This window comes from Pyxicephalus adspersus, chromosome 8 (assembly GCF_032062135.1).
Source record: "Pyxicephalus adspersus chromosome 8, UCB_Pads_2.0, whole genome shotgun sequence".
Taxonomy (NCBI): Eukaryota; Metazoa; Chordata; class Amphibia; order Anura; family Pyxicephalidae; genus Pyxicephalus; species Pyxicephalus adspersus.
Genome location: NC_092865.1, coordinates 19,399,914 through 19,411,150, shown reverse-complemented (window position 1 = coordinate 19,411,150; position 11,237 = coordinate 19,399,914). Strand labels below are relative to the sequence as shown.

General features: G+C 38.3%; 1 protein-coding gene across 1 annotated transcript in view; it reads left to right on the top strand.

The window, feature by feature from the left end:
- GLIS1 (GLIS family zinc finger 1) overlaps positions 1-11,237 on the top strand; it is a 94,127-nt gene that overhangs the window by 42,495 nt on the left and 40,395 nt on the right. Inside the window, exons 3-4 of the mRNA XM_072419671.1 lie at positions 2,511-2,688; positions 7,096-8,020. Of these exons, the coding sequence (XP_072275772.1) occupies positions 2,511-2,688; positions 7,096-8,020 (1,103 nt within the window). The remainder of the gene's footprint in view (positions 1-2,510; positions 2,689-7,095; positions 8,021-11,237) is intronic.

Sequence of the window (11,237 nt, the reverse complement as noted above, 5' to 3'; positions counted from 1 at the left end):
TTAGTTATGAGTGACAACTATCCAGCAAACAATAATTACAAAGTATCAAATGTTTAGTGAACAAATTGTGAGAGAAGAAAGTTGTCTTATTTCCTGACGCGATTCGCCAAATGGCTTTCATGTCAACAAATTGATATGTATATTTTATATGTGGAACAATAATAATATTCCTTTACTGCCTGTGATGCAGTGATTAGCTTAATGGGCAAATGTGGCATTTTCCACTTTCAGTCTCCTGTCGCCATGTCATACCACCACTCCCCCAACAATTTTTCAGTGTACATACCAGGAAGTGGGATGAATGACGGGAACTGGAGTAGCTGGACACAGCGTTAAATCTGTAGGTGGAGAGTACTGCAGATTAGGTAACTATTACAATATAACGAGGAGATGTCATCACTTTGGCGAGATTTCCTTCCGCTTCTTGTTGGGTCTACAGGGTGGAAAGTGAAAGTAGACCCATTTTTTTTTACTTATTTTTTAAAAAAATTTTCTGTAATATTTAAGGATCCTGTGCATTATATAAAAGATGTAAAAAGGATTTCTGCCTAATTTTAAAGGGAACATGTCCCAATCCTATGTGATCACATCCTAAAAACATTAGCAAATAGTTAATTTTCCTACTGTGTGACCCAAAAGAACATAATTTTAAAATTATTATCACTGCTACTGCTTTTAGATTGCTTTCTAATGCGTTTGATAGTTGCAAGATAAACACAGCCATGAATGTCAGGCCATGGATTATCATGCCACCAAAGATCTGCCTGTAAGGCGTATTTGGCTATGCAGTTATGAAAGGACGAGGGGTATTTATAAAACATGAAGCTGACATGGTGAGTGGGAGGTTGCCATTATTTTAATCATTTCTTTTGAAGAAAGCCAAATCTGTAGCTTCAGGAAACAAGCCATTTGTCATTAGGACATGTTCTGAGCTCTGACATACGCAATTTATTTACAGATCTGTTTTATAATCAAAACCACAACGTGGAGACACTGCAGAAAAATTCCCCCGAGGAGTCGAGTCTCACACGTTTATTATAATGCAATGTCAGATAAAAGACATTGCAAGAAATAAAGACATTGTGACACGGCCAGATTACCCGGCTTTGGTATATTGGGGTCTCATAAAGCTATGTTATTACAGGACAGAGAAGGGATTTATTCGTGTAATGCCTGTCATGTCTTTATTTAAAAAAGTGTCCTGATTTTGTTAGGAAAGTTTTTCTTTTATCATATATTTTTTATTTAATAAAAATGTACATTGTCCTAATGACCATTATGGCTAGACCCACATCTTTCCTGGATGCGCATTTTGAATATTGAAAGACATGGAAGCGCATAAAAGCATACGTCAACAGCATGTGTTAAAAAGCACACAGGCATGTGAACACGCATCATAACAATTTTAATCCATTATTGCTATTATATGCATTGGTAAAGCTTAATTCAAATCTGAATATACTTTGCATTCCCTGCTTCTTATTTACCCCCTTCATCACCATGCTAATGACATATATTAAATAAAATCTTTCCATTTTCACATTTTCATTGCATTCCTATTTGTTTCAATAGTTTTTTTAGGGTTTTCAACTTTATAACATACAAATATTGTTATAATATATATATATATATATATATATATACATACATTTATATATACATACATTGTCCATGTAAGGGGGAGAAAAGAAGGCAAAAAGAAGAAAACACAATGAATTTAAGAATACAGCATGTGCAAAAAAAGCTGTAATAAACATACGGAAAGTAACATCTACAGTGAATAAAAAATATGAATATTATCAAAAATATGACGTGTACGTTACTCTAAGTGTCACCCGTATGTATATTAAAATTGCAACCACATATCAGGTACAATGAACCCATAGTCCATCTATACTGAGACATCAGGCTGTATTAGATTTCTATCAGGAACCAGATAGATTATCATGGGGAAACCTGGGTAATCGAGCAAACCTGGAATAGATTTGGTCAAGGATTGAAGATTTTGCCAAATATTAGGCAAATTATTTAAGAAATCCATTCCAGGTTTGCTGGATTATCAAGGTTCATCCATGTTAGTGTATCTTGTCCAGTCTCGGAGAGCTTTAATAAATCAGGCCCATTGTGAGAAGCTTGCAGGGTGCAGTGAGCGAATTCTAAACAGGAGAGGGGCCGGTAAATATAAGGTTGGACATGAGCTTCATTAACAATATTAATTAAACAACAGACCTCAATATCTTTGGAATGAATCGAAACACCAAAAATGAGCCATATCTTCCAGCAATATGTGACCTCACCAATAGGTTCATATTTCCCACAAATGAGACAGCACGATAGAGGAAAATACACAAAAGGTGGAGTGTGAAGAACTGAGAAGTTTAGGAGTGTTCTGAAAGCACCAGGTTACAGAGAAGGTCACCATTTTGTTTGGTAAACCAGTGGTATACTACATTAAAAAGCATGAAGTCATGCATATAACTGATTCTTTAAAGAATGTGTTTCTTTTTCAGTGAATGGAGGATTTGCACAGTATAATTTAAAGACGAGAATGATGGGAATTGAAGGAATGGCCAGTGAGATCCTGGAGTGTCGAGAGAGCTTTCTATGCCAAGTTGGAAATTCTGCAAATTTTGGTAATCATATGGGCAGCTATGAGAGTACTGCTACAACAGAATATGCTGACAACAGGTAATATGAATATGTACAAGTGATGATAATAATGTTCAAAAAGATTTATAATTATTTTAATAATGATGATAATAATAGTGATGATTTTTTTATTATTTAAAAATATACACACATAGGAAGACTTGAAAACACCAACCTTGGCAAATCAAGCTATGGATTTATACAAAACACAAAAAATATGATGGATTAGTATATCTGGATATTTTGGTAAACTTGTATGCAAGGTTTCACTTTTTGTTTCAATAATTTTTGACTTTTGCTGTACAAGTGAACCAAATCCTCATCCCCTGCCTACTTCTATTTGTTACTCTAGATTACATAGGCAGTCTTTTATTTATTATTTTTTTATCATCTTTTATAAGGCTTGTTTAAAGGTTTACAAAAAATGAATCAAAAAGAAAAAACAAAGGTACAGAAGGAAAATATTACAAACCAAACAAGTGCATACCAACAATATTTCACTCCTTGCTTTGTCCAGATTATTATTAATAAATAGTATTTGTATAGTGTCAACATATTATGTAGCGCTGCACATTAAATAGGGGTTGCAAATGACAGACAGTGACACAGGAGGAGGAGAGGACCCTGCCCAGAAGAGCTTACAATCTAGGAGGTGGGGGAATTAACACACAATAGGAGGGGAGATTAATGGAGTTCAAAATTTGGAAGGAAAAGCAAAAGAAAAGAAAAACGTAAATATGACTTTTCTATATATATATATTATAGGCCAGGGACCTGATTTGTATGAACAATAACAGTATCTAAGAGGAGGGTAAAGTAGTGCATAGGAGGGGGGATATGGAATAGTCGGTTTGTAGTGAGGGTTTTAGGAGACTGAAGAAGACAGGTAGACAAAAGATGGGTTTTGAGTGATCATCTAAGTGAGCAGAAAGTAGGAACAAGCCGAATAGGGTGAAGAAGACCATTCCAGAGAGTCGGACAGCCCTTGAAAAGTCTTGGAGCCGTGCGTGTGATGAGGTTATGAGTGAGGAAGTCATTAGTAGGTCATTGGAGGAGCAGAGAGAGCGGCTGGGGGAGTATATTTCTATCAGGTCAGAAAGGTAAGTGGCACAAGAACTGTGGAGGGATTTGAAGGCAAGCACAGGAGCATGAAATTGATTCTCAGGTGAAATGGAAGCCAATGAAGGGAACTGCAAAAAGAGATGTGCACAGTATTTGAACTAAAACTCAGTGTTACCTATTACCTACCTATAAGGCCTATTTGTACATAACACATAATCAAATTGACCAAAAATAAAGAAGCATGTTGAAGCATTAAATAATGAGCGATAAATTATCATGGGCATATATGTCTAGAATAAACTAACAATAAAACGATTTACAGATAATGACAGACAACAAAAAAAACGGCAAACACAGGTATTAGGCCATGGTACAGTACACAGAAAATGGGGTAAGATGTGGCTATAAACCAACCTGTGTACTGAGAAGACTATGTGAAATGAGTGATAGGTAGGTAGATAGGTAGTGAATAATGGTAAAAGAAACTAGAAAGAGGGAAAGAAAAGAGGTAGGGATAAAAAAGGGGTGAAAGGGAATGGGCTAATGGGAGACCACCATGTCTGTGTCCCAATTAGAAAATTTGGATAAAAATTAATTCAGAAGAGCATAAAAGCAAGGAGACTCTTTAAGGAATAACCAAGCCATCCAGGTAGAGTGAAACCAGTGAGTCTCATTTGCGACCAACCCCTCCATATATTGGATCTGGTCCAGTTCCCTATTCCATAAGGAGGATTGTCTTTGCAATCACAACCATTGGAAATGATGAAAAGTCAAATTTTGGCTAGTAGTAGTAGTCAAGAAATTTTCCAAAGGGTACACCCATGCAGTGACAACTAAGAGGGGATATCCTTCACTTTGGAGCGATTACCTCTTGCTTCTTGTTGGGGTAATAATGTTGAAAGTGAAAGTAGATCTCCCAATAGGACATAGTTGGTAATTATGTATCCATGTTTAAGCTTTAGATATACATTCTTTTCAGTTTGGGAAGTGCTGTGAATCGTATGACGTACTCATTCTTCCATGATACCACTCATATACAAAGGTTGACACTGCGATGAGGACAGAGGATCCGAAATACCAGGGTGGATTGGTGCCAATTGCTGTGCATTTGGAGTTTTGGGATTGTACAGCTTATATCTCACTACTATAAATGAGTGTAATTACAGACCTGTATCTCCTGTCAGTGAGGGTAATTATAAAACAATAGTAATTAGGATGCTGAGTATAAAGAAGAGGTTAAAGGTCGTCCCGGATACTCGTTACCATATTGTGCTTCCTATAATGAGGGGATGAGAGATGTTCGTACATCAGAAATTCGACCTCTCCCTCCAACTCATCCCTCATACTTTTCCCAGGACCAGGAGACACATTGAACGGGAACAAGTTCATTGTCCTGGTCACATGGTCTTGTCCCCGCACATCAAAGACAAGATAATACGGCATAGATCGTCCTGTACCGAGTGGTGTGATGTAGGAAGGGGCAGCATTATGTGAGTGAGTAAGATTGGGATTTGTTCAGGAGGAATGAAATATGAATATTTGATTTTGTTTTGGGCAAGAATAAATATGATGAGTCTATCTATAAATGTACACATAAGATTCATACAACATTCACCTAGGATTATAGTGTGTGAATCTTATGTGAAAACCTTTATAAATAGGCCCCTTTTTGGTTAATTTTAGGCGATGCTTTATTATAAGTTTAAAGGACAAACTTTATGTTTTGTATGATATTTACGTGATGGTGATAGTATGAATTTTTATTCAGTCTGCCTTTAATTATCAACATGCTTATCGAAGTCTTCTGTTTTTGTGAATTCCCTGATTTTATACCCAGTGATATCATTTCAGGGTTTTGATGCTTCTTTATGCAATACAATATTAAAATTCCTCAATGAGTGTATTAGTCTATAGGAGTGGGTGGCTCAATCGATTTTCTTTTATCCTCCTGTCAAAATATTGATTTTTTGATCAATTCAGTGTTTTAATGTGGTTGAAAAGAAAAGTGATAAACGATAAATGCATCATCATTTGTAAGATCCACTCCAGGGAGGTAATAATAGGACTATAAGGTATTGGAGAATTTATTTAACACAATACTTTCATTGTAAGAATGATAGATGTAACTTTGCAGCTGAGTATATATCAAAATGGTGTGTTTCCAAAAAATAATTCTGTTCATTGTAGGGTGCAAATAATATCCTATTTTTATGTTTTACCATTGTGTTATAATTTGTCCCCCAGCTGCAGAGAAAGACCTCTCTGTGTACAAACGGCAATCTCTCAACAGTGTTCTGATACCTCCATCTTCCTGTGTTGCACCAAGAACTCTGCAATCAACAAGCTCATTCTAATTTCCTTCTGATTGCAAAGCTAAATTCGGATTCAGTGAGGAGTGTAACCACTGAGGAGAGACTTCTGCTTACACACAGAAAGCAACTCTGTTGATTTCTTGCTGCCTCCTATTTTCTGCTTACATGTACTCCAGGCATGGGTGTATGGCAATTCTCATGGTGGAGGATGACAATGGTGAACTATACCAATCTAATGTGTACTGAAACAGTTTGCTTTAAAAGGCCATGTTACATAGTTACATAGTTAGTCAGGTTGAAAAAAGTCCATCAAGTTCAAACACTAAGGAAAATAAACATACTAGAAAACCTACATATACCGGATAGAAAGCTATATCCTTTGTTGATCCAGAGGAAGGCAAAAAAACTTTCATTGGGCATGGTTCAATAGGAAAAGATTCCATCCTGATTCCCTAAGACAAGTGAACGTTCCCTGAATCAAACTTCTCTTGTGTCATCCTTTTTAAAATGCAGTACCAAGTTATATTTTGTAGATGCAGGAGGACATATTGGAAGTATAGCATTGTCACCCTACAACAAGAACTTCCTGGCCACCTGGATCACCAGGGATTGTTTCTTTAGATGTTCAGGTTTAAAATTTCTTTAAATTAATTCTGAATTATTAATAAAACTTTAATGCTTTTATGAGATTCTAGTGATTGGGTTTACATATAGAATAAATATAATTAATTGATGGGCCTCATACTGAAGAGTATAAAAATGACTAAAAAGAGAAAAAAAGGTAGCGTGGGCCAGGTGAGAGGTGTTAGGTGCAAGATCCTTAGCCCCTAAAAGATGCCGCTAAAGTGACTCAAAGCTCTCTGGTGGGGGTCCTTGTAGCTTTTTGCCTTGGGTGGTGAAGGATCATTTCTCACCACTGAAGGTACAATAAGGATTAGCACCAGTGGTGACCATGATTAGGGGTTGAGGGGTTGTAATGATGATTTATGAAGAAGATACTGTATGTGACACCAAGTTATGTCATTTGTGATTGTGCTGTACATTTTTTGGATCTCCTCTTCTTCTCCCGCAGATCTGCATGGTTCCACACCTCGGTGTGCTTGAACGGGACGCACTCTGCCAGTCGCATCAAGCAGGAGAGTGACTTCTCTCACCTCTCTCCACCCTCTCCCCTTTCTGGCATCTCAGAGCTGAGGGCGGCCCTCATCCCTGACAACGTTCTGCCACAAAATGGATTTAAAAACCGTTTGTCATCCTACTTTTTAGACTCGGTGCACAGTACCTTCCCAGGCACTGTGACTGGTAGTGGAACTCCTCCATCTGCTCGCTTGTCATCTGCAGGGAGTAGAGGATGCTCGGGTGAAAGTGTGGAAATTGTGGGAATTATTCATTCTTCCAGCACATCTCTGCCCTCCTGTATGAAGAAGGTGTGTGCGTCACCCACAAGGGTGCTGTTTAATTCTGGAAGTGTCCCTATCAGCAGCCCACCAAAAGCTTCACCGCCTGAAGGTCTTTGTGGGTCACCTTCTTCTGCTTTGGGCAACCTTCCTAATTCTGATGAGTGTGAACTAAATCCTTCAGAAAAGGTACGCCTACCCTGCTCAGGGGTCACCACCAACCTCCATCTAAACACAACTCCAAGTGACTGTAGTAAGCTCAACTTCCTAAAGCAGGAACCAGAGGATAACTATCAGCAGGGGCTTTTGTCTCCCCTACATCTTCACCCAGCAATGTCACCCAAGGTGCTCCCCGGTGAACAAGACAAGCTTGGAGCAGAAGGGATACAGCTGTGCCGTTGGATAGACTGCAGTGCCTTGTACGAGCAGCAGGAGGAACTGGTGAGACACATTGAAAAGACACATATTGACCAGCGTACGGGAGAAGATTTTACATGCTTCTGGGCTGGATGTGCAAGACGATTTAAGCCTTTCAATGCTCGTTATAAGCTGCTGATTCACATGAGAGTTCATTCTGGGGAGAAGCCAAACAAGTGCATGGTGAGTACAGCAATCTTCACTAAGATATGCTTAGAGTACATGTAAAACTGAATGATATTTAGTTTGCAAAAGAACTGTATATCGTAAACATAAAGCATTTTCACCACCTTTTGCATGTCAGTTTTGCTATCACATACAGCCTCTTTGCAGTTTCTTGCACTCCTGCAAATGCCACATGTCATTTACCAAGGATGGTGAGAACAGGGGAGCCTTCCTGTGTAATGTACAGCATGTGATTTAAATTGGATTGTGTGAACAATTAGGAGACAGGGACAGAGTGTCGTCACCCTTTACCAGAAAGTACCTGGACAAGATCGTAGGCCTTGATGTCTTCCTTCATGACACAGGGCCAATAGACATACATTGTGAGGGGGAAGAAGTACATCCAGCCCATGGTGCTTGGATGGAAAAGGAGAGGGCTGGCTGCCAAGGAGGGATAAGGTAGGTAAAATCTTGGCGACACCCCCTGGATAAAATAAAAAACCATTGTAGCGCCAGGCTAGTCCCACTGCAGGAGATTTTTTTGTTTGAACCAAAAGTTCATCTTTGAATATTTATACACAGGTAGTCCCCGGGATACATACGAAATATGGACTGTAGGTTTGTTCTTAAGTTGAGTTTGTATGTAAGTAAAAACAGGAAAATTATTTTAATAAATGCAATTAGAAACAATGTATGTCTAAACATATTATTAGGCAGGATGGTGTCAGTTACTGTAAAAAATCCTCACTGTGAGTTAACCACAAACAGTTAACCACAAACAAAGCAAAAAAACTTTATGGGGCCTATACATTTATTAACTTCTGGAGCAAGCTGTGTTTTAATATGCAAAAATAAACATCTGCAAACATCAGAGTTTATCTGGTCAATAAAAAGTTACAAGATGTTGCAGAAAAGCTCATTGATTAGGATTACCCACAACCTCAGCTGTGTTCAAGCCTCCATCCTGCACAGGAGCGAGCAGGGAAGCTCTGTTTGTATCTAGGAGTCGTCCGTATGTTGGATGTCTGTAACTCGGGGACTACCTGTATATATATTGTTATTTGTTTGCTTCTTTACTCGCATCTACCATCACCCCAGTGGGATCCCTCTAATGATTCACATTTAGGTGATGGCATCACTAAGACAGCATTAAACTCTGCCCACCTTGCTGCAGGGTTGCACCATAGACCCTTGCAGATATGACATCAGATGACAGCAGTGATGAATGATATTTGTCTCTGCCAACGGGAGGAGATTGGTGGTGACTGCATCCGGGGGTAGCTGGAGATGGGGTCAAAGTGCCCATCCTGTTTACACGCTATTTATTAATCACCTGTACAACCTATATTCCCATCATTGGGGTCAATGGCAAGCGATGTATTGTACGTCTCATAAAAGTATCCTTATACAACTGTGCGTATAGTGCAATGTATGGCAGCCGGGACACTTTAAAAGGGATTTCCTGCTACTGGAAAGACATATTTATAATGAATAGCTTGGAAATCTGAATAATGCACCAGCAGATTTATACTGATTGAGCCAGAATTCCCAGGAGTTCCTCTGATAACGATCCCCAGACTCCATTATTACACCGCTGGAATTCTCACTACCTCTGTGGTTATAGTGAAATGTAAGAAAGGAAAATACTCCCCAAGTTATACTGCACATTACAGAGATTTATTGTTAAACTCCAGGCAAATATAAAAGACTCAGATTTAATAATGTGGGGTTATATTTAGAAATACATCATTATATGTATTGTTTTTAATACCAGCATTGTAAGTATATAAATATGATTTGGTATTAGCTCTGGCTGGATGGTGAAGGGACAGGGATGGAAGCAGGAAGGTGTCCAGCATGCAGATATACTGACACAGGCAACACGCTAACAGAAAAAGAAATCTGAATGAACAGAGAGGTGACCTTATGATTTTGCTGCTGCTCACTGTTCTGTCAGCAGTGTATAGAAGAGATGTCACCTATCTGACTGCACTGTGATATTGGGCAAGGAGGATCTCAGAAATGGATGTAAATACAAATTAATGGACAGGTAAAACATCTCCTATATATTTATTTCAGTCTGTTTGACTGTAGATCAGTGTTAGGGTTAGTTCACAGGTGTTTATCGCTCCCAAGCACCTACTGGCTAGGTCCCTAAGAGTAATAACAGGTGGTGACCGCCAGGCTTTTTCAGGTGTTTGCTAACGCTTATGCAGGTGTTTGCAATGTTGCAAAGCCTGGTAAAGTACTGCATTTTCCTACTTTTTCTTTTTTCATTGAAAATGCATTAGGAAAACTGCATGCAAATCCTTAAATATCCTTGTTAAACTGGTACAAAGGCAGTTTCGAGTCTTGGTGGTAGAGGTGGAAAATCGCTGTTGGACACTGCATGTAACGTCTGAAAAAACATGCGGCAACTTAATGATAATAATTATTATTAATGTTAACCTAATGTTAATTATTATTATTAATATTATTAATAATAATAAACATTATTTATATAACGCCAACATATTACCCAGCGCTGTACATTAAATAGGGGTTGCAAATGACGGACAGATACAGACAGTGACACAGGAGGAGAAGAGGAATCTGCCCAAAAGAGCTTACAATCTAGGAGGAGGGGAAGCAGCTTAACCTTTTTTTATAAGCGGTTTAACACAGTAAAACGTTATAAAAATACTTGAAAAAAATTATGAATATGCCCTTAAGAAATCTTACTTGCTTCTGAGCTATAGACACTAAATATTTTTCTCAAACTAAAGTAATAGGATGCTAAGTGGAATGTTCTGCAAGCTGTAATTACTTTGTAAGCCCTTTTTCTTTGAGCTATTATCACTGGCCCTGTTTTCTCTTTCCTTTAATCATTCACATTTAATGGACAGGTTTCTCTCAATGGAAAGGTGGCATCTAAATCATCCCAATAAAAAGACCGGAGTCCAACGGAGGCAATAGTCATCCAATGACAGACGGTTTATGTGTTTTAATAGACAAAGGAATTTGGGCAACTTGAAAACAGGAAACAAATGAGACATTTATATTGTAAGAAGTTGTCTTATAAAATGCCAGATAATCCTTTTATGATGGTTCTACAAAGTGATCCGAAGGTAAGCCTGGTGGTAACAGCACATCCTTCCATCTGCTATCAATTATTCCCCTCCTCCTCCTCTTGTGTGTGTACAAGGATTCCCTTGCTCCTTGGTAGCTTCCAGATCCCTCTGCTCCCCATTCCCTT